The following is a 24,707-nucleotide window of genomic DNA, read 5'->3' on the forward strand; positions in this document are numbered from 1 at the left end:
TACTCTGTACAGTGGTGCATTTTAATGAGGTAAAGCCATAAGTCTTTGTTTACCTTGATGTTTTTTTCTTCTCATCTCGCAGGGAGTCAAAATCTAAAGAAAGGATCGCGGGCCCCGAAGATCCCAAAACATAATGCAGTAAGCTGGGGAGAAGCTCCGTCTCCTCCTCATGCCAACACCTGGGTCTGTGACGAGTATAGCCTACCCATGGAAAGGAGGTATGGGGGGGAGACACACTCAGATGCATGCACTAATACTCAGACCGTCACATACCGGTACTTTGCAAAAAAGTCAACGCCACGCCCCCTTTTGGGGGATAGAAAACTGAAAATCACATAGATATCAATGTAATTTGAATTGTGTTTGGATTGTAATTTTGGCAATACATTCATCTCTTGTTAAACAAATGTTTGTTTTATACCCATGTCTAATAATTATTTTGCGATCTTGCCAGAACCTGAGCGTTCGCAATACCTTAATAAATTAAAGATGATTGGTTGCTGCCATGTCCCTTCAGTCTTCCCCTGTCCAACACAGTGGCCGGATATTGTTTATCCAGAAATCTATATTCCATTGAATCACGTTAGGCTAAGTGTTGTCTGTAAATCACCAACTTGTTAATAGACAACTGTTTGATCTATAGGTTGAGATTTAGTGTATGACTGTATTACTGCAGCAGCCTCCCACTCAAGCCAACGTTACCTAGCCATGCTAGTCACTGTCACCAGCATCATTTAGCCATTAACCACACTGACAGTGAATATTCACGTATCGTATGTGCCTCAAATCTCAGTGTGAAAGCCTTGGTTAACCCGCTATACAACAGATTTTTGTCATTTTCTCTCTTGTGACAGCAAGTTTTTTTTCCTCAAAAGGAAGCGCAACCTCGGCGATGACGCGATGGTAGTCTGGTCTTCCTTGGAGCCATAAAACCCCTCTTTTATATATTTTTTAGGACATGGCAGGGGAAAAATCTGAGATTTTTGGTTTTATTGTTGGTGTAGCCAACTGCATAACAACTCTTCGGCATAGCGTTATTACTATTACCGGTTTGTTTAAAGTAGAAGTTTGAAGACATGTTTCAACTTCTTCTGTTTACCGTGTTGCCGGGATTGTTTTCCCTCAAAAGGGGGAAATGAGAGCCGACGAATATGACGTATTGCCGGTCTGATGTATGACACAGAAATGCATACAGTAGTCCCTTCAGTCGGTAGTGTTGAGGTGGAGTCTCGAAAAGAGATAGCTGCAGTAGTGCCCTGAAATATGCACCAAACATATGACTTTATTTGTTCTCGACTGACTATCCGGTGCATATAATTAGATAAAAATTAGAATTAGAAAAAAAAGATTTATTATTTTGAATGTGTCCTGTTAAAATATAGCTATTGCTTATTGTGTTGCTCTTTGGAAAGTGCAGACCACCAGGATACACTGACTGGAAAAACAAAAACAATACTATGATGAAGTTATCAGGCGTAATTGGAGGTATGCTGTGAACACCTGCAAACCTTCTGTCAAAACACGGCCTTATTGTCACAGCCGACACTTTTCACCAAACTAATTAAACAATTTACATTCTTGTCATTGTCAGACAGTTTACTGTGACAGCAGGTTTTACATAATTACTCCGTAAAATGCACAACGAAGAGAACAGAAACAAGCGTGCATCGAAGAGATGTGCAGCATCTCAGCAATAAAAACCAGATGGTGCAGAAAGCTTTTTGTTTCGTCTTTGTACGTTTTCCCATGATGGAAATTTGTGTTTTGATGGCGGACCGAGGGATTTGCACTCATGTCTAATGGGCTGTGACTAATGTGTCAGGACTGCCGGCACCCCTCATTCCTTTAGCCATTACCTCATGTCAGTTGTCCTTTTCTTTTCAGTTTTGATCTAGTGGAGAGAATAGAAAGCTGTCCTACTCCACCAGTTAGAGGGGCGGCTTCATCTCCTACCGAAGTGTCCTATAGTCACCAACCTAACACAACACCCCAGGGAGACCTGAGCAATGGTCTACACGATAGAGTCGAGCACCCCAGGTAACCAGATTAAACCTGAAACCATTTTTAACTGACACATTTTTTTGTTGTGACGAGATTGCACAGATTTCTTTTTAATGCACTTCCCAGCCACCCTCGCCCTCTTTCCCCAACACACACCTACAGCTCCATACCCTTCTGTATGGACACCGATGAACAGGAAGAGGATGAAGAGGAGGAGGAGGAAGAGGAGGAGGAGGCTGAGGAGGAGACAGACGCAGAGCTCGCTGAAAGTCACTACAGCCAACACCACAACCGGCAGAAGCACAAACACCAGCTGCACCACCCCTCTCCACACAAGCTGCTCCTCCACGGGCTGGAGCAGACCCCGGCCTCCAGCACCGGGGATCTGGACAGATCGGTCACGGGGTCCATGGTTAACAGCTGGGGCTCAGCGTCCGAGGACAACATCTCATCTGGCAGGTCCAGTGTTGTCAGCACCTCGGAGGGATCCTTCTTCACAGACGGCGATTTCAACCAGGCCGTAACGTCTTCGCGGGATATTGTAGGTCTGCGCATGTGCAGATACCCAGAGGAGTCAGGTGAGAAGGCCTCTGGGGAGGAAAGAATAATTTTTTTGGGGTTCAAACTTATTAGCCACACTAGTACCACGCCTCAAGGGATGGCAATATCAGTCTGTCATTTGGCCCATCTGTTTGGTCCAAGACAATGGAAATTGGTAAACACATTCACATGTTTCCATAGGATTTCCTGACTTTCCATCTAGCGCCATCATCCGGTAAAGATTTCATTGCCACGTTGTTAGCACGTCGATGTTAGCACGTCGATGTTAGCACGTCGATGTTAGCATTTCGCTCAAAGCACCACTGTGCCTTATGCTGCGTTCCATTAGAACTGGGAAGTTGGAATTTCATCTGGAATGCTCCCTGAAGTCAGATTTCTCACTCGGAAAAGTCGGACAAACCTCACCAACCCTGTCCTCAAAATCCAAGATGGCTGCTCTGCGCTACAGTAAAAAAAAGCTGTAGTAATATACTGTGTATAGCACTTATGTCTCATTTGTGACTCATTAAATCAGTCGTACACACAGTACTGTGGACAGTATGGCGTTTGTATGCACAATATACCGGAGTAATGCATTGTTATCAACTGGTATTGCTAGCAATAGCTTACAGTAGCTAACCTGACTGGACCAAACCCCATTAAGTTTGCTGACTTGTACTGGAATCACACTGGAATGCGGTCAGGCATTCGGGTGTGACGTCATTCCCAGCTTCGACTTCTGATTTCCGAGGTATATTGAACGCAGCATATCTACAGTACGTCATTTTTTTTCCTAGGATGGCAAAGTAATGACCACTCTACTTTGCCTCTGATTGGTTAGTACTCATTGCCTTCGTTGCATAAGGACTGAGATTGGTTAGGGTAAGAACATCAGGGGAAGCCAATCAGAGGCAGTGTGGGGCAGGTCATGCCTTTGCCATCCTATGGAAAAAAATATTGCATATACAGCCTCACAGAGCTGCTAGCAAAAGCTCTACCCAGTGAATATTTGACTGATATATCACTCAAATTAAAAGATTATGTATTTGTTATATGAAAAACATAAACTTTATCATGTCATATATCATGACTTTAATCTGATTTCTCTAACTCAGACACTTACAATGACTGCATTAGTATTTTACAACACATCAACTCAGAAGTTTACTGTTATATGTGACATTTTATGTGATCTAAACATGTTGTAAACACATGATTTGTGCTAAATCCTTATGATGATTTCAGGCCGGCGGCTCCAGCGGCCCAGCAGCCCCATGTCTACAGACAGCAACATGAGCCCTGCAATAACACATAAAAGACCCAGAAGGCATAAACAGAATCAGTCAGGTCAGCCGGACTACCAACCCAAAGATGTCTTCAATGATGGTAAAAAACTGAACCAAGAATGAGATTAGAGATGAACTCCTCCTAATCACTCTTGGATAACACTTGGATCTCTGTGCTCTACTGTTTTCCCCAGACTCTTGCATGCCTCTGAATTATTCCAGCCAGATGTCCCATGGTGACTACAAAGTGAGGGGGGCCACGCTGCCTCGGATGGGCTCTGGGGACGCCCGGGGTCGACGAGGCAGTGCTGGGACTCACAGGGTCAGGGAGGCTACGTCTGAGCAGAGAGAGAGCCAAGACAAGCACAAGACTCCACACGGAGGAAAAGGAAGCAGCAAAAGCCGACAGCACTCAGGCACTGAACGGATTACATTGCGCACTTTTTAATAAGTGATTGATTGACCAGCCAACTAAAATGTTTTCTTTCTTGTCTCTCCTACAGAATTTGGGGATGTCCTTCTGTACAGCCGTCCCTCTTTCCCATCAGGTCAAGCTCAGAGGGAGCCTGATGATACTAATTCATCCAGCTTTATGTCGTGTGGAGACTCAAGGACCAAACAGGGAGGACAGGTGGCACCGACAGGACAGGTGGAAGAGGTAAATCCAAATCACTATTTGGTGTTCTTTTGCACAAATATATGTGTTTTTATTAGCTGTGAGACAAGTTAAAGGTGCTATTGATAACATTCAGCCACTAGATGTCGCATTCTCCCTCCCCCGTTCCAATGCGTTCACTTCACAACAAGTCATTGCCAGGCACTTACCGTCAATCTCGTTTTTTCCTCACTAACTGACGACCCAGAGATACCATATGATACCAACGCCGTTTTACTATTGGCTCACAATAATGACTACTGTGTTTACAAAATTAAAAGCTGGTACTTTTTCACAACATTTTCCTGCGGATATTTCAGAATAAAAGCATTGTGCTAACAAATTAATTGATTCTTTCGGCCAATAAAATGCTACAGGGCTTTTACTTTGAAATGAAGACAGGAAGTGTAAAATATTTTTTTTCTGTGACATATTCTACAGATATAGACATTGAAACTGTAGAAATGTTGCTGGTATGATGTCAATATACTGTCAAAAGAACATTTTCACTGTCTGTTGTCGTTGTGAATCGCACGCAGCACGCTGTAAAAATAGGCGAGACCTTGAATCTCTAGAAGAGACGAAGCTGACACGCAGTCTGAGCCGCGCCACTCACGCGGGCAGTGTGGCTGCTGACGTTCACAATGAGGCCCGGGCTTTAGAAATGGGAATCGAATGTCAGATATCTTGCACAGAGATAAACAAAACATTAATTTTGGACCCGCTAACACTTTTAAAATGATTAATTCATGATCATAATCCTTTTTTTCCAGAAAACCCATACTTTTATATGGCACCTTTCTAAAGGCTATGTGGATGTATTATTTTTTGAAAAAATATATGTCTACATAAAAATGTTATCAATAGCACCTTTAAGTAACAATTTAAGTGCATTAAATGCGATAAGAGAAACATGACACTGTTTTCTTTTCACAGTTCCTGAAAAGCTAAGAAGCAATGCGAGCACAAAAGGAATATCCTACATTTGCTTCAGACGAAGGACTTTGACCTTTACGATATGGAAAAAAAAGACTCTAAAAATACTGCACAATACATGCTATTGTTTTCTACTTCAAATTTCTCATTAGGTGTTTAGAAAAAAAAGAAAAAAAGTGCCCTCATGTTTAAGTCTGTGGACTTCAATTTGATGCACTGTTTATTGTTTGCTTTTTGGGCGACCGGCCTCCAGGAGCCTGACCCGCTGGTTGCTCAGTAAAGTAAGATGAATGCACATTTGATGGCGGTCGTGAGTGTCTACACAAATATTGTCCATGGCGACTGCTTGATGCGGTCCGCACATGATCTTTGCTTGTCCGTTGTCTTTGTTATTTTACTGTAATTGATATTCCGTCATTACCAGCCATCTTGTAAATTCTTGAAATTGTTTACTGCCACAGAAGTGCTTCAAATTCAAATTTTATATAACAGTGTTAATGTTTTATAAGTGATGTACATCTTGTCTTTGTATTATTTGTCCTACTTTTGGTTATAAAAGCACAATCACTTAATTTTATTCTAAGTCTTTATTATATGAATTTTAGTCTGGAGGGAATCGGTCGTTGGAGTCGTGTTAATCATTTCATCAGTTCACTTCAGGCTGAGAAAATGATTGTTGATTGTGATTGTGCATTCGGTTGCGTACATTTGAGCTGCTTTCATTCAGATTTGAACTATCTGTTGTGTGTACTGAGAGAATTGCATGCAGATTCACCCTGTAGGAGCTTTTACTTAACATCTTGACTGCTTTGTCGTCCCTTTGGGATGATGGAAAAACCTGGTCATGGACTGGTTCCATTTATTGTTTTCTCCACTGAGTCCATTTCATTTAGTCTTGCGTTCCCTTGGCCATAACTTCTGGAGCAGGGCTGGACAATACGCTTCATTTATCCAATTACTGATCATCTTACCAACTTAAATTACCAACCAAAAAAAACTAATATTTTTAAGAACAATGTATTAAGAAAATATATTGATGTTGTTTATTTATAGTTACAAAGTGAAATTTGCATTGTGCTCTAGATTTGTATGTTCATATTGTCCAGCCCTATTCTATAAGTTATATATGGAACAAATATGTCACTTTAACTACTCTGTTTGAATAAATATTGCTGTTCCTTAAGCAACAACAACAAATAATCTTTTAACTCATTATTTAACATAATTCTATATTGCCTATCCTCTGTGCAGTTTCAAGTGAAACCCTACTTTTCCACCATGAATAACCAGAAATGGCAAAAAAAAAAAAAAAAGCTCATGGTACCATGACCTGAATCTCAGTGGTGGATGAAGTACCTGAAAGCCACACTTGAATAAAAGTACAGATACCTAATCAGAAAATTACTTTAGTAGAAGTCACCTATTAGAATATTACTTGAGTAAAAGTCTTAAAGTGTCTGATATTAAATGTACTTAAGTATTGAAAGTAAAAGTACAAGTAAGTGCTGTTAATAAAAAAGCAAGCAAGTCAGAATTTTGAGATTTATGAAATGTATGGGGTAGACACACATGCGCAAAATTAATATTTGCCTACCGTTCACTTCCATTCTATACGAGCGAAAGTGCGAAAAATCATTTACTTCCGGTTACGAGCACATTTGCATCTTTGCATTTGAAATGCAGTTCACTTTGAAGAACTTTCAGTTCGAGAATTGCCTCAGCAGGCGACAGACACACGCCTGCTTTCGCGCATGTGTGACCGTGCCTTCATTATTCCTCTTAACATGAACACCACCTTAAAAATGGAGGCTACTTCACACTTGAAGAAAAACAAGGTCTCCCCAATTTAAAGGATTTAAAGAACAAAATCCTTCTTTTTTTTCCCCTCGTAGTGGCAAGTAGCATAATCTGACATGCAGCCTGCCTGGACTTGAGCAGAGATCAAAACTTAATTAAAGCTTCGTGAGCACTCTGTTTGCACTTTCCCATCACGTAAAGCTAGGACCACTGATTTGCCAAACCTGCTTGCTTTCAATATTAATGAAGATACTTAGGGGAAGTGTATCGGAGTAAAAGTGTACATATTATTTAGGAAATGTAGTGGAGTAAAAGTGAAAGTTGACAGAAGTATAAAAAGTAAAGTAAAGTACAGATACTACCGAAAAGAAATACTTAAGTACTGCAACAAAGTATTATTACTACGTTACATTACACCACTGCTGAATATTCACAGACATATTAGAAAAAGATGGCAAACGTGCAACTGAATGTTAATCATTTCACTCGTATCTACAAAGGTGGTTTTTAAAATTAACAAAACTAAAGCTAAATAGAAAAACAAGTATGATGAGTTGAGTAGTATGTTTCCTGGTACTTTTTTCACCTTTTCCGTGAAATAAATTATTTTTTATTTCAAGACCTTGAGAAGTTTAAAGCAAAAAAATAAACAGCACACACAACAAGGCTTTGACAATAACCCTTTATTTCTTGAACCACTTCTCTGTATAATACGAAGTTCACTAAGTTTATACTTCAAGAGACATTATTGAATGGATATGGTTTATGAAATGTGCACTCTTTGTGTAGAAGTGGCATCAAGGAAACGATTCTTTAAAATGAACCTCAGTGATTCAGACCATGAAATTTGGTATATGTTTAAAAGCATATGAAATTTCAATTGCAGTATTCCCAAAGGCCAGCCATTGTTGAGAATTGTATTCATGATGAAAACATCTTCAAAGATATTTGTTCCTGTTTTGTTTAGTTCGGGTCATGACTTCAAACTGGCACCAGATTTTTTGCTGAATGCCCTTCAGTATCGTCCCACAGGTAAACCAATTCTGTGGTTGTGTGAGGTGATGGTGGATGAGGAAGACGGGAGAAAAAGAAAACTGTGAGGATGTGATGAGACATGCTGTTTCATTAACCTCACGTATGAACCTCAATCAACAGAGCAGCTGTGTGCTGTTGAAGGGAAGAAAGTCTTTCGCAGATGTCTTTCAATGCACGAGTTATGTGTGCGAGTATCAGTTTGACTATTCCTTGACTCGCTCAGTAAGTGGTGCATCATCCGCAAATAATTACAGTGATTTTATAATTTTACAGAAGTCATTCATTGTGATTAATTAACAAGGTTGATCCTGAACCAACTTCACTCAGCAGTGATAAGTGAAGTGAGTAGGTACCATGACCTTCGTGGTGCTTTTGTTTTTACCTCTGATATCAAATACAAAATGTGATTGTGACTACCTGAGTAGACACAAACTGAAGAATGACTTTGATTTCACTTTCAGTTCACTTTGTCTTTAATCTGAGTCCTTCAAATTAGACTTTGGTAGGCATTACTGACAATTACTCTATGTTTCTGATATTATTTTTGTTGTGAATGATTTAAGATTATCCAAAACGCTTAAAGCTGCAGTTGGTAATTTATTAGCCGTTAGCAAATATGATAAAAAGTTACTTTTTATAAATCTGTCACTATATCCTGACGGTAATGCATGAGACAGATACTCTATGAAAGAAATCATGTTTTTACCATGCCCGAACAAAAACAACCAATCAGAGCTGAGCAGCCTCAGGGAAGCTGTCAATCAAACTCCGATCGAACTGTCAAACGGCAGCGCTGATTAAATATGAATCAACATTCTATTACTGTAACACCTATTTCTTGCCTCAAATGTTTTCAGAAACATATTTTAGTATACCGTTTAGGTGTAAAATGAGAAAGTTTGTGACCGCCATATTGAATAGAGTCGAGCCAAAACCAAGCACCGCCCACTAGCCGGGGAAAACGTTCTCATTTTAGAATGAGAAATCTTGCATTAGGAGCGCAGGAGGGCAGAGATAAACCTGTTTTGTTTTTTTTATTGTTTTTTCAGATTACCTGTCTCATGCACTACTGTCAGGATACAGTGACCGCTTTATAAAAATAACCTTTTTTATCATATTTGCTCAAAGTTACCGACTTCAGCTTTAAAGCGGCCATAGTCAATATTTTTATGTTAACAATGGATCAAATATGTATGTAAGGGTTGTTTTTCATAAAGAAATCCACAGAGACTAATCACCTGACTCTGCAGTTCCCCACAGCTCTACAGTATGAAGCCTTCTGGTGTCTTTCAGCTCATTGTTTTGGTTGTCGGTCCTGTAACTTTACAGTTTTAGTTATTCACTTTCACCTCTCGCATCATCATCAAAACCCCATCGTACACTACCTGCCAAACACCAAATATCCGAGAGACACAGTTAATAACTAGCTGGTGAACATAGCGGAGAATATTTCCTTTAGGGGTTGGTGGAGATTAAAAACAGAGTGCTGGACACACACACACAACTCCAAATGAATGCTAATGTTACTTTGTATCTACTGAATAGAAAACTGTTTGCAAACAAGTTCATTATACCATTGTTTCACAGCTCATTTGCCTTCAGGTGCCCAAGAAATCAGTTATTGCAGGATAAACTTGAGTCAGTGTATGAAAATTTATCAGGTAATAGGCTACAATCTCCATATTTATGACCCATTTCAGAAGGTCAAGTGACCTGAAGGGACCAGGAGACAGACATAATGATAATAATGAAAACCTTTTTCAGTAATTAAATCTTAAATTCTCACAATCCACTGCTCCCCTCAACCTATAAACAATTAAACTCCCTATTTGGCTGTTTTCCCACTCTATCAAACTTAGCTTTCAGAACACACACTGCCAGCGGGAAGTGGATCAGAGGCAGAAGGATGGTCTCCTCACCTTTCAAGTAGGATCATACTTCTCAGAGAAGTTGTCTCAGTCCTTATTCCTACTTCTACATAAACACAACAGAACCTGGAGAAGTTTGTGGGAACAGAGAAAAAATAAAGTACAATGAAGAGGGCTGCTCAGCACTTTTTAAACCCTTAATCACCAACATCAATCCTCCTGTAGACTCACTGACCCGCAACAATCCACATCACTCAAGACACTTCACACAATAGCGGGAAACTTGTATGGTTTTCTTCAGTCTATCAACTGTTCTCACTCACTCACATTGTGGCAGTAGGTAAAGTGACTAAATGTGCAAGAAATAACCCAAATCGCTCTTAGTTATTCTGATGATCTACAAAAAAGAAAACACTGCAAAGCTACTTACTGTGTAACTAAAGAACATCGACAGTATAAACAAAAAAATAATTTAATAACAATTGTATTGAGTAGTGTAATTTTTGAGAACTTTATACGCCACAGTAGGATAATTTATCAGTTTTAATATTGATTACACACCGCAGCATATTAGACTGTCATCGGGTCATTGAATGGGGCGTTATCAGTGGTTATAAGCCTCATAGATGTGGGTCAGTAGGGCCCTGCTACACCCAGTAGTAGGATTTGTCATCTATTCACATTGTTGATTGCCAAAAGAAGGAATAAAATAAGACAACAGGGACCCTTAAGTGACTGCAGTAATTATTACAGGAGCATTAAGTTTCACTTTCACTTTTGAAACGTAGAACTTTAAGCCAAATCACGTTGTTTTTCTCTAAACTTAACTAAGTGGTTTTGTTGCCTAAACCTAAAGAATTTGTAGTTTTGTTGCCTGAACCTAAAGAAGCCATTTTTTTAGTGTTCAAAACGAGTGAAAGTAGATTGAAGTTCTTGCCGGTTCTACTAGACTACCCCAACCTTCTATAAGGGATAATGTACAGCGAGCCGGTCATTGTTGTGAAAGAATCCCCGACGCGGAGCAGTGGGTTGGACCCCGTCTCTCATCGCCCTGAAGGGGATTCTTTCATAACAATGACCCGCTAGCTGTACATTATCCCGCTTATTACACAGCTACTTACTTAACATATCAATATTTTGACACAAAAATGTTCCGCCAGAGTCCGACATCAGAACTGTGCCCATAGCAACGGTCTGCTATACAGAAATTGCAGACCGCAGAACGCCTTGATTGACCAATCAGAACCGAGTATTCAACACAGCCATGTAATAACGCTTGATATTGTTCTCCTCCCACCCCCCAGCTTCATGCATCCCTGAACACATGATTCAATGCCTGTATGGTGTAGAAAGAAATTAAAAAAAACTTGACATCATATATAGAAAATGATTTATTTAAATGGTGAAAGTGCTGCAGGCGGTGTGTCGCTCCCCGTCTGACCTTAATGCGTGTACATTAAACAAACAGACAAACCGAACTGAAAACATAACCTCCTTGGTGGAGATAACTAACTGTATGTTGACCTGATGTTAGCACATGTGTTTTCTTGTTGGAAATGCAATTGTGAGTGACGGGTTGTAAATGGGTTTTGGCAGGCAGCTGCCACCCCCTCTTCCCGGTACTGCATACCGGCACTGAATCTTTTAGTGGTACGGAGTACCATACCGGTGAACTTCTTTCACCCCTGATTCAAAATGTAACGTTTCATTCAGTTTTACAACACGTTGGAACGTGTTGCTTTTAAGTTTCGCTTTGATGCTCATCGCAAGTGATAATGTACATTTAACGAGCTGATAACATTCGAATCGAGTGCACAATTAGCCAAGGAAGCACTAAACACTCAGACAACATACTGATACAAAACATGTAGTAGTAGAGAAAATATAGAGAAAATATATCCTTGTATGTATTACTTACAATGTAATTACTAACATTTTATCACCTCTCATAATACATAATTAATGGCCGCATTCACAATATTTGCTCATTAACAGTAGGTGAGAGTCACAAAGGCTAATTTCAATACCTGTGAGACCGTCTCGTATGTGTCCTTGTGCAAAAAGTCTGACCTTTATAGTTGCACAGCCGTCAGCAGCTACGACAGTGCGATCTACCTTTTTTTGTCCAATTATCACTTCAAACGAGTGATATGACTGAATGATGGATGACTAATTTTAACTCACGCTGTGAAGGTAATGTCTATTCCAATCAACATCGCTGACCCATGATTGCTGAATTTAAAAAAAAATATATATATATACCCTATTAATAAGGGGGGGGGGAAATCCTTTTCATTATTGCCTCTGAGATGATGATTACATATAAAAAGCTGTTGTGTGCATGGGCATTACTTAAATTGAAACTTGAATATGCAACATTTAATAGTTTTTACAGTATGTTTACTGAGTCATTCATGCAATCAGCCTCTTCATGAATTATTCCAATGACTTGATTGCAACCAAATAGAATTCTGAGGATGATTCGGTCGTGTGAGTAATGCTGTTTTTCTTCTCTTGAAAAACTACTTCTGAACACCATAAATGGCTGCCTTCATCCCCTTCTATTGCTTTTGCTTTCTTTCTTCTGTTTTTCTTCCTTTTTCAAGGACAACTGTCTACAGTGGGTTATTCAAGTGTTTGCCTTGGTTTCTAAGATACTGCGTGTGAGTGTGTGTGTGTGTGTGTGTTCATGTGTGCTGCCAACTTTCATTTTCAATTTTGCCATGTTTATCCAGCAGATTCTCTGCAATCTGTTGACAAAGAGCCGGCCATGACAGCTAGGGCAAATGTGGCGGGATTGCTAGAGAAGCTGACAGAAAAAGTAAAACTGATGGCTGTCAACCCTGAGCAACTCTTCATAAGGGGGACATATCTATAGGGACGGTATGGCGAATAAAAATGTCTCCTCTGACCTACCAGCTGAGCTGCACCATATGTCATCTAGGTGTTCAATTTCCTCCCATTGTCACACGCCAAATGTTGAAATAATCCCAAATATTATTCCTGCATTTGTTGTGGAAGTCATTGGAGGCTTTGGAGGACTGGTACATGTAATCATTCAGGCAGCAGGGGTTTCTACATAATGAGGTTTATTGAGGTTGTGCAGAAGGCACTGTTGCAGGAAAAGAAGTCTGGAGGTGATGAAGACATTGATTAGCTTCAGAGCAGTGAAACAAACAGGTGGCGTCGGAGATAGGCAGCGTTTCTCCGGCTTTGGGGGGGGAATGTTTTCCTGTGTCATTGACATACTCGGAGGCAGGGGGGTGAGGTGACACCGGTGTTGAGTGAGAAGTTATGAGTGCAGGAGTAATGAAGTGCAAATTTACGATTTCAAAATTTATTGCAGTTGTGTTTGTGGAAGATTACTTTCTCTTAAAGCAGACAGTTGGCGAGGAATTAGGAGGTGTCAGAGATAATGAATCTGGTGGCGAGGTGGAGCTCGATCCAGCAGTGGTAAATTCAAATTTGTTTATGGAGATGCATCACTGTCTGTCACTATAAAAGTTGACTGCAAACCGGGGGAGGATAGGACACCGAGAGGACTTACAGTGGCAAATGAGAAAGCTGCACTCAAGGCAGAGAGGGTGATGACATGGCCTTATCTGGCAGCAGGAGAGTTAGTTATAACATCTAAATATAAATGTCGGAGCCCTATAGGAGAGAACGGGGGCTGTAACAAAGTATATATATACCATGAACAAAATCAATCACAAGTATATTATGTCACAAAGTGAAAGATTAACAACGTGTTTTAGGATTTGCAGAAAATACTAATGTATTTGAACTTGTTGTTCAAATACATTGTGTCATAGTTGTTGACATTCTCATTACATCCCGACAGCAATTAAAGGAACAATATGTAGGACTGACAGCTACACTTTCAAATGGGTAACAGCAGTCCAAATTCAAAATTCATGGCTCCAAATAATTGGACGTTTTTGCAATTTGAGGGTTACCTTCTTGACACGACCGCATTAGTCTCTGGCCAGCAGCAGTAGTTTAAATCACTTCCCCGGCTGTGTGTCTCAAATACTCGTTGCCTTGATAACCCAGCCGCACACGGACCACAGAGACATGTGCCGAGGCTTTTAATGTCGGGTAAAATCTAACGTTAACGTTACCTCTGTTGATCCTGTCTGTTTGCTTGCTTCCATGGCTGCAGAAGGCTGTGCCAATTTGTTTCATATGTGGCAACGGGGTTCCGAAATGGGCAGTGGACGGGGTCACACAGATCCAAAACAAAACAGACGCTCTGACCGGAATGGAAATTTCTAAGGAGAACTTATTGGCTGTAGCATTGATTGTTGTAGAAGCCAGTATTTCAATTCAGCATGTTTCCTTAATCTCTGATGACATGTAATGGTCATTTTCTGATTTATTACAGTTAATATATTACATATTGGTCCTTCAATAAATCAAATGCTCTGACAAAAAACGAAAACAAATCTGGTATCTGTGGGTGTTGCAGGATTGTAATAAACCCGTCTAATGAAATGACTGAATGGCCTATACACCTGCCTGACTGCGCACACTCTGCCCGTGCACTCATTGTGCATCACCAGAGTCTTCCAGCTGCTAGCTTGACAGCTTTGAGTACTAACAATAGCCATGTTTGTTGTTTATTTTCATTATGATATGTTTATAAGGATCATTTTGAGGAAGTGGCTTTGGAGGGAGGCCTGAAGGGATGGACTTGGTGACTTCCTCGCTAGATTTAGGGACTTTTGGAGCTTGTGCTGCTCACTACTTTCATTGGAGTTGGCAATACTGGGCTGGGTTTTTCGGTTGGATCATCTTTAAAATCGAGATTCAAAGAAAAAAAAAAATTAAGATTACTACCTTTAAAGGTCCCCTACAGACATTTTTTTTTAGACATATAAAAAATAATATGCTTTGAATAATACTTTTTTTCCTCAGAAAAGTTCAGTTTCAAAAATCCAGAATCTATGAATATCCAAGTATTTTTCATCTAAGAAATTTAACTTCTCGACAAAATATGTCTCTTTCTTCGCTGAAAAGTCCACCCACGTTTTTTTAGTGGAGGGGGACTTTAAGTTAAACATGGCCGGCAGGCGTTGTTGTCTTGTCTCTGATTAATTTGAATTAAATTTGAGACATTTTAGATTTAGGATAGTAAATGCACTGGCTGTTATCTGATCGGCTTTAAGGCTCTTATGGCTCAGGGAGAGTCCATGACAACATCAGCAGACTTTTGGACAATAGTGCAGAGACAATCTGTTTTAACTAGAAAGGCAGAACTACCAGCTCACCACTCCACTCTCCAGGGGAGCGTCCAGCAACTAGAGCTGAGTCTTTGTTTCAGTAGAGCGAGTCCTGGAGGCTGAGACCTGGAGAGTGTGTCCGGATTTGTGAGATTAAGTATATAGGCAAAGATACATATACTAATATCAGCATGCAAATGCACTTTCTGTATTTACTTAAACGCCCTCTATCAGAGACCTCCAGGGGAGGCCTCCCTGCTTCATATCAATGGCACAATGTGAAGTGGCAACATAAAAGAAGTAGTTGAACCATCAGGGTGAACAAGATGAAAATAAATTGGTCACTGAGGGAGCTAAAGGCCAGGAGACCGCTGGCCTTTGGCTTACCCTCAGGGTAACTGAGCCACAGAGCGGGACCCGCAGTCTCCGGTGGGGGTGCATGTTAACCACCACACTGTTTGAATGTTGCAATTAGCCAAATGTCATGAGTCAGAAATCTGCCTTTCAGGGCAATGTTACACATAATCAGGCTGAAAAGGTTGTCCACCACATGATGGGGAAAATTTCATGAAATGATGCCGCTCATGCAATATTGAGATCTAACAAAAGATAGAAAAGAGAGTGATGTTCCTTCCCTTTCTTCATCCATTAAAGCAGAAATAATGATTGCAGAGTAAGAAAGCCTACCCTATACTGAATGTAAAGTCTGGCTGTTATGCACAGCATTAAAAGGCTAGATAAAATACAGTATAATGAATGCAGATAGGTCTCGTTGGTCGTGTGTCAAAATATACAGTGGAGCTCTGTAATCACACTGTCTACATTTCCTTTGAGAATGTATGATTCTGACATTTCTTGTGTCTAAAATTGGCTCTTCACAGTCATGTTGGCACTACGGATATGAATATCGTGCATGCAAATATGCTAATCATTTTTGCATTTTGTTACATCTTGAATAAATATGTCCACTGTCTGTATTGTGTGAAGCTGATTTTGTTACTGTAAACTGCTGCCTGTCATTATTATTCATTTATGTTCACCTAGATAAGAGGGTGATTTACTCAGAGGACTGTTTTGTTGCATCCACAATCAGACAGACTGATTTTTGTTTAAATCTGTATGGCTATTTTGCACAAATGACTAAACACACTGAGTTCAAAGTGGATAGTCGCTATTTCTATAGATGTATTATGTGATTTTGTCTGAAGAACTGTCTTAAATATTAACATCTTTAATCTTTAGCCATTTGATTACATACAAAGGATGGAGGAAATGAAATATAGACATTTGTTCACACTAAGGCTGTCAATCGATTCAAATGTTTAATCCTGATTAATCACATCATTGTCCATGCTAAATCACAATTAATCAAATTTTTTAAGATGTTCAAAATGTACCTTAAAGGGAGATTGGTCAAGTTTTTAATACATTTTAGATTTAGTATTTTAATTAAACTCTTATCAGCATGGGAGTGGGTAAATATGCTTGCTTTATGCAAACATATGCATATATGTATTACTGGAAATCAATTAACAACACAAAACAATGACAAATATTGTCCATAAACCCTCACAAGAACTGCATTTAGCATATAAAATATGCTCAAATCATAATATGGCAAACTCAAGCCCAACAGGCAACAACAGCTGTCAGTGTGTCAGTGTGCTGACTTGACAGTGACTTGTCCAAAACTGCATGTGATTATCACAAAGTGGGAATGTCTGTAAAGGGGAAACTTTTGGGTACCCATAGAACCCATTTTCATTCACATATCTTGAGATCAGAGGTCAAGGGACCCCTATAAAAATGTCCATGACAGTTTTTCCTCACCAGAACTTAGCGTAAGTTTGGAGCGTTATTTAGCCTCCTTCGCAACGAGCTAGTATGACACGGTTGGTACCATATCTATCTTTAAAACTGAGCCCAGTACAATCTCTGGAAGATCGATTGTGTTGATGCGTTAAAGAAATTAGTGGCGTTAAAAAGAATTTACATCAACGCGTTATTATCTCGTTAACTTTGACAGCCCTAGTTCACACTTGTTTTTAAGCTTTCTCACATTGTTGTCACATCATTCAAATACTAGAATGAATGCTCGCAATGTGCCGTGTGAATTGTCTTTTTTATATAGTAATTGAAAAATGTCTGGCTAAATTAATGTGGTCGTCTCTGCTTTGTTGTCATTATTACTACTTGTGCTCTCTGTAGAAAAAAGGATCCTCCATTACAAATATTTCTTTGTAGCAATGTCCAGAGAAGTGAAGCAGTTTGAGGCCAAATTGTTCCCCTGAGTGCTGAACAAATAGCACAGCAGTAAATAACAGTTACAGTAAACACCCCTAAAGTGACCACACCATTCCAAACACCAGTGTATTAAACTAAATCTTTATAAGATGGAGCTGTAACTCTGCAGGTGGAACTTTGTAATTGGGCCCTGTGGGATTGGCTATGTGTTTCTGTTCTTCCGTTAAATTCACATGTACTACAAGCTAGATAAATTAAGAGGAGCCTATGCAGGACTTGGTGGTGAGATTGTGTGGAGGAAGAGCGGCTGATCCCTGTAATAGAGAAACCAAATTGTGTCAAAGTGAGTATAGTATTGACTACACAATGCCAAATCTTTTGTCCCCATATCACCTCTGGAAACTCAACCAGTTGGATTTAAAGCTTAAATGGTGGATTGCACATGGTGCCCTGTCTGCACAATATCTGCAGACAATCCTAATCCCTGTCTATCTCTCTCAAGATACAAATATTGACAAGCTGTCCCACACTGCGCATAGCACCAATTGCACCATAGCCTGAAGCTATCCTCCCCACTGCTGTCCAGATCTTTGCTTGGGGAAATGTCATTCAGAGATAACTGAATCTCTAACTGAGTCCTTCCTGGCTCCTCTGGGATGGAATAAAGTTGAATCTGAAACTTGTTCAAAACTATGGCCAAGACAAAATATGTTTTTAAGACACCATATATTTAACCAGTGTGTCAGACAGTCAATTCTTGGAGGCCATACACCATCCTCATGTGTGCAAGGATAATGGTAAAGCTTATAGATCTTTATTTGAATTTAAATTATTTGAATAAGATGGACAGTAACACAGTAATCTATACTATACTATGACTTTTTTATGACTTTTTTCTACATACTATTCTCTGACTTTTTTTGACATACTATTCTATGACTTTTTCCGACATACTATACTATGACTTTTTGACATATTACACTAAGACTTTTCGGACATGCTATATTATGGCTTTTTTGTGACTTTTTCGACACACTATAATATGACTTTTTTTTTTACTTTTTTGGACATGCTTATACGATGACTTTATGACCTTTTCCGACATACTATACAATTACTTTTTTATGACTTTTTTTGACATACTGTTGTTACTTATTTTCAATATAATATATTATAACTTTTTTATGACTTTTTTCTACATACTATACACATACTATAGTAAGACTTTTTGACATATTGCATGACATATTGCTATGACTTTTTTCGACATACTAAAATAAAAAAGTCATAGTATACTATGTCAAACTAAATAAAAAAGTCATAGTATGTAGAAAAATAGTCATATTATAGAAATATTTTTTTTTAAAAGGTCACAATATAGTATGTCGAAAAAATTAAAAAGTCATAGTATAGTATGTCAAAAATATATATATACAATTATAGTATAGTATGTCAAAAAAATCATAGTATAGTATGTCGAATAAAATGAAAAAGCCATAGTATATAGTATGTCGAAAAAAATTCATAGTATAGTATGTCGACAAAATAAAAAAGTCATACTATAGTATGACCGAAAAAAGTCAGTATAGTAATTAAAAAAAATAAGAAAAAGTCATAGTATAGTATGTCAAAAAAATGAAAAACGTAAGTGTAGTTTGTCGAATAAAAAGTTATAGTATAATATGTCGAAAAAATTAAAAAAATAATAGTATAGTATGTCAAAACATTTTTAAAAACAGTGAAAGTATAGTATGTCAGAAAAAAAAAGAACAGTCATAGTATAGTATATGAAAAAAAAAGCATAGTATAGTATGTCGAAAAAAGTAATAGTATAGTATGTCGAAAAATCAAAAAAGTACCAGTATAGTTTGTGGAAGAAAAATTATGGTACAGTATGTTTACATTTTTTTTCAAAAACTCAAAGTATAGTATGTTGAGAAAAAACTCCTAGAATAGTATGTTGAAAAAATTAAAAATTAAAATTAAAAATTAAAAAAAATGTAAAAGTCATTGTATAGTATGTCGAAAAAGTTTTTAAAAGTCATTATATGTTATGTTGAATAAAGACATTGTACAGTATGTCGAAAAAATTAAAATAAGTCATAGTATAGTAAAGTATGTCGAAAAAATTAAAATAAGTCTTAGTATAGTATGTCAAAAAAATTAAACAAAAGTCATAGTATAGTATGTCGAAAAAGGTCATAGTATAGTGTCGAAAAAATTAACTAAAGTCATAGTGTATTATGTTGAAACAAAAGTCACAATAGTATGTTGAAAAATTAAAAAGGTCAGAGTACAGTATTTTGAAAAAAGTCATTGTATACTATGTTGAAAAAAAGAAAAAAAAGTCATAGTATAGTATGTCGAAAAAAAGTCTTAGTATATCGAAAAAATTAAAAAGTCATACTATAGTATGTTGGAAAAAAGTCATAGTATAATATATCGAAAAAATTAAAAATTCATAGTATAGTATTTCGTAAAAAAGTCATAGTATTGTATATAGAAAACATTTAAATAAAGTCATAGTATATTACGTTCTGGCCTGATGAAAAGGAACTTTCAGTTCATTTTTGCAGCCACTAGGGATTGCTGCTTCTTTTTACTACAGGCTTTAATGCTTGTCCTTTGACACTGGTGGCCATGTTTGTTTTCCCCTGCACTCCTGAGTAGAAAGGTGAACACTCTAGTCAGAGCATCTGCATCCGTCTTCTTTTGGAATCACTTTTAGAATCATGGTCTGTACGTATTGCTTTTATAAGATGCAAATATTTACATCAATGTTTATATTTTGTGTGGATGGCTAGATTAGACCATGTTTTTTTATGTGTTACGCACTACTCATTGTTGACTATGTAACCTGTCCTGTTCATGGTTTTCCGCTAGATATATTGGTAGCTAGATATCTCACATATGCTTTATGACGCATATGATAGGCATGATGGAAATGTTTATTAATGAGGCTTATCTTAATCATTGTTTCCTTTATTTTATATTTTTATTTAAGTTTTACTCCATTCTCATACTGTCAATACTAACAGTGGTGCGCAATAAATCCATCATTCATTTACTACAGTGTGTTGAAGGAGCTATTTGTCTGTCTAGTTAAGGAAAAGTCATAATATTGTATGTCGAAAAAATTAAAAAAGTAATAGTGTAGTATGTCAAAAAAAAGGTCCTATTATAGTATGTCAAAAATATAAAAAAGTCATAGTATAGTATGTTGGAAAAAAAGTCATACTATACTATATCCAATTTAAAATATTAAAAAAAAAGTCAGTATTCTATGTCGAAAAAAAAGAGTATAGTATTTAAAAAAATATAGAAAAGTCATAGTGTATTAGTCACAAAAAAAGTCATAGTATAATATGTAAAAAAAAAGTAATAGCATAGTATTTAGAAAAAAATTAAAACAGTCATAGTATGGTATGTAAAAAAATCTAAATAAGTTTCAGTATAGTATTTGGAAAAGTCATATCATAGTATTTCGAAAATATAAATAATTCATAGTATAGTATGTCGAGAAAAAGTCATATAGTATGTCAACAATATGAAAAAGTCATAGTATAGCATGTTGAAAAAAAGTCATAGTATAGTAGGTTGAAAAACTAAAAATAAGTCGTAGTATAGTATGTCGAAAAAAAGTCATAGTATAGTTGGTCGAAAAAATTAAAAAAGTCTAAGTATAGTATATAAAAAAAACACTTAGTATAGTATGTTGAAAAAAGTCTTAGTATAGTATGTCGAAAAAAAGTCTTAGTATGTCGAAAAAATAAGAAGTCACAGTATAGTATGTTGAAAAATTAAAAAAAATTGTAAAGTATGTTGATTAAATAAACAAAATTCATAGTATGTTATGTCTAAAAAAAGTCATAGTATATAGTATTTCGACTGTTTTTTTTTAAGTCAAAAATATAAACAAAAAACACAGTATAATATGTCAGAAAAAATATCCAAAATACGTTACATACTGGCTATACATATTTTTCGACATACTATACTATGGCTTTTTTTAAAATACTATACTATAACTTTTTTTTACATAATATACTATGACTTTTTTTCGACATACATATGACTTTTTTATGTTTTCCAAATGCTATACTATGACTTTTTTCGACATGCTATACTTTGGCGTTTTACATTTTTTCGTCATACAATACTATGGCTATTTTTGCGACATACTATACTATGGCTTTTTTTCGACATACTATACTATGATTTTTTTTCGATATACTATACTATGACTTTTTAAATTTTTTCTTCATACTATACTATGACTTTTTTTTCGACATACTATACTATGACTTTTAAAATTTTTTCTTCATACTATACTATGGCTTTTTTTTTGACAAACTATACTATGGCTTTTCTTCGACAAAGTATACTATGGCTTTTTTTTCGACATACTATACTATGACTTTTTTTTATTTTTTGGACATACTATACTATGGCTTTTTTAATTTTTTCGACATGCTATACCATAACTTTTTTTTCAAAATACTATACTATGACTTTTAATTTTTTTTCATAATATACTATGGCTTTTTACTTCGACATACTGTACTATGACTTTTTATATTTTTTTGACGTACTATACTATGGCTTTATTTTGACATACTATACTATGTCCTGTTTTTTTTATTTTGTCAACATGCTATACTATGGCTTTTTTCCGACATACTATTCTATGACTTTTTAAATTTTTTCTAAATACTATACTAATGGCTTTTTTCGACATACTGTACTATGACTTTTTAAAAAAAATACTAAATACTATACTATGGCTTTTTTCGACATACTATACTATAACTTTTATGATGACTTTCTTTCGGCATACACAAGATTTACATACATATGTAAACATATAGTATGTAAATATATATACACACCCACCCACCCACCCACACACACACACACACATACACTCTACCGACAGTATATATATATAAACTATGTAAACATCAAGAAAGATATTTTGAAAGAATAAATTTAACCTAAGACATCAAAAATTCAGACAAATGTAAAGCATGGATCACATAAATCATCCAGAGCACCTTCTGTAAGGAGAGGCATTCTACATCTTTATCGTGTTCTGCTGTGGTATGGTTATTTGACAACATCTGACAAAGATCTCTGTTAGATCGAAATGTTTATCTGTTAACTCCAATTAGCTGGTTTCTACCATTACAGTGTATGGATCTTTTATCTGATGTTTGCCATGAGCAGGTTTTGAGAAATAGAATCACGTAAGATCAATACAGTCAGAACAACCCTGTAAAATAATTCATCATTTAACTGTGTAGCACCTGTGTGAGCCACTGGCTACGTTGTTGTATTAATACCACATATATAGGGCGCTAATATTCTAACATTGAATCCATGGACTTGGAAACAAGAAAGATATCTGTTCAGGCAAAAATAATAAAATTCTGTATTCTATATTGTATATAAAAAAAGACAATATCTAAACTAGCTTGAGAAGTTTAAAAAAAGGAATTTCAAAATTCCAAAACTTTTGTGGGTAAATGCAGTGTGTCAGATTCATAGGCATTGTGAGAAGAAATCTGGTTTGTTTTCACATACACATTTTATTTTGCATCAAAGGATTGAAAAACGGCCCAACTGTATGTGGCTGCGTATTCCTGAGGGCAAACCAATCTGGCAGATAAAGATTCTTCAAAGGGAGAGCCATTACCAGAACAATGATCAGAACAAAACCATCCAAAACAAGTGGAAAGACATCGCATCGCGAATCTCATTGGCAGAAAACGCTAATTGGCTGCATTTTAAAACTGGAAAAAGGTTTTTAAAAGCTCTTCAAATTTGGCAGTTGGTCAAGACTATACATCTTTGTGAGATGATAGTTTAAATTCATAACCATTTAACAGTGTAATACATAAGAACAAATATAGTATAGTTTATTTGATGTTTAACATCATATATACTTGTCGTTAAACTCTGCATGTCATTTGTCTTCAAGTGACAACAGGACATTTTGGCCTGGACATTTCCCTTTACTGTCATATTGTCCTTTCAATATTGCACTGTCACTATGTCACTGTATGTAATTGGAAAAAGAATTACCAAAACAAATATATATATATATTTTTATTAACATACTCTTTTTTTTTGTGAATGGCAGGGAAGAGACACAAACCTATTTTCCTATGTCTTTGCTTTGGATATCACAACTGATGTGTTGCTTTGTTACCATAAAACAATGTTCTGGTAACTATTTGCTGAGAACCATTGTTAGTGTAATGCATAATAGGAAGTAGTGTAAAACACAGTTTGTTATATTGGCGTATTATTTCCAAGTATTTACCTGTGTTTTTCCTTGCAGCTGTTTCTCAAAACAATTATAGCACAGCCAAGTATATATCTTCTGTTTAAGGTTCTGTTTAACATAGACGTCCCTCTTTGCCATTATGATTCTCCTCCTCAGCTCAGCTGACAATGGGTTTGTGCTTATTTTCACCAAAACGCTCTGTGCAAAGTACAACGATACAGTAGCTTCATCAAAATAAGCTAACAGTTTGAGCATTAATGAAAAAATCATTCACAGTAATAAATCACAAAAGAGACAACATTGGGTTTGGCTTGCATAGCAAAGCAAAAAGGAAGAGGAAAAAAAAACATTAAAAAATATATTTACAAATTATGCAAGTCCTTTTTCGTATTAGTTAGTCATTTTGTCGTGATTTTTCTTCTTCATCTCCACCGTGTGAATATTTGTACACCATGTGACAGAAAAAAGAAGCGGGACATATAACATACCGTTTACTCTTTTGAAGAGGGGGGATGAAAATAACACTGTGAGACTGGTGTCTGTGTCTGTACATGACATTTACAGCTCTGCATTTTATCTCGCACTCTGTTCCTTTTGTCTTCATTCTGTCTCCTCTCCGTCTCCCAAACATCATTCTGTGTCACTCGCAGAGAGAAAATCTCATAGCGCTTACAAACAAGGTGTCCTGGGACAGGGAACAACTGCAGGGAATGATGCTTCACAAAGACTCTGGAAGAGCAGAAAAACAACAATGTAAAATCTGGGTGACATTTAATACTTCACTCTCAATATCTGCATCTCCATTTTCACAATTCAAGGATGTATCTCATTTTG

At 37.0% G+C, this 24,707-nt stretch overlaps 2 protein-coding genes across 4 annotated transcripts in view; one reads left to right on the plus strand and one right to left on the minus strand.

Annotated features, from left to right (window-relative positions):
* Nucleotides 1-6,618, plus strand: part of LOC141752254 (roundabout homolog 1-like) — a 122,718-nt gene extending 116,100 nt beyond the window's left edge. For all 3 annotated transcript variants that reach the window (XM_074610019.1, XM_074610021.1, XM_074610022.1), the window contains 7 exons: nucleotides 83-218; nucleotides 1,885-2,037; nucleotides 2,128-2,579; nucleotides 3,787-3,927; nucleotides 4,022-4,243; nucleotides 4,331-4,485; nucleotides 5,419-6,618. In XM_074610019.1, coding sequence (XP_074466120.1) covers nucleotides 83-218; nucleotides 1,885-2,037; nucleotides 2,128-2,579; nucleotides 3,787-3,927; nucleotides 4,022-4,243; nucleotides 4,331-4,485; nucleotides 5,419-5,433 — 1,274 coding nt within the window. In that variant the 3' untranslated portion in view covers nucleotides 5,434-6,618. The remainder of the gene's footprint in view (nucleotides 1-82; nucleotides 219-1,884; nucleotides 2,038-2,127; nucleotides 2,580-3,786; nucleotides 3,928-4,021; nucleotides 4,244-4,330; nucleotides 4,486-5,418) is intronic.
* Nucleotides 6,619-23,156: 16,538 nt separating this feature from the next.
* Nucleotides 23,157-24,707, minus strand: part of LOC141752901 (roundabout homolog 2-like) — a 112,806-nt gene continuing 111,255 nt past the window's right edge. The window contains exon 27 of the mRNA XM_074611155.1: nucleotides 23,157-24,602. Within this exon, the coding sequence (XP_074467256.1) occupies nucleotides 24,601-24,602 (2 nt within the window). The 3' untranslated portion in view covers nucleotides 23,157-24,600. The remainder of the gene's footprint in view (nucleotides 24,603-24,707) is intronic.

This window comes from Sebastes fasciatus, chromosome 16 (assembly GCF_043250625.1).
Source record: "Sebastes fasciatus isolate fSebFas1 chromosome 16, fSebFas1.pri, whole genome shotgun sequence".
In the NCBI taxonomy this organism is placed as follows: Eukaryota; Metazoa; Chordata; class Actinopteri; order Perciformes; family Sebastidae; genus Sebastes; species Sebastes fasciatus.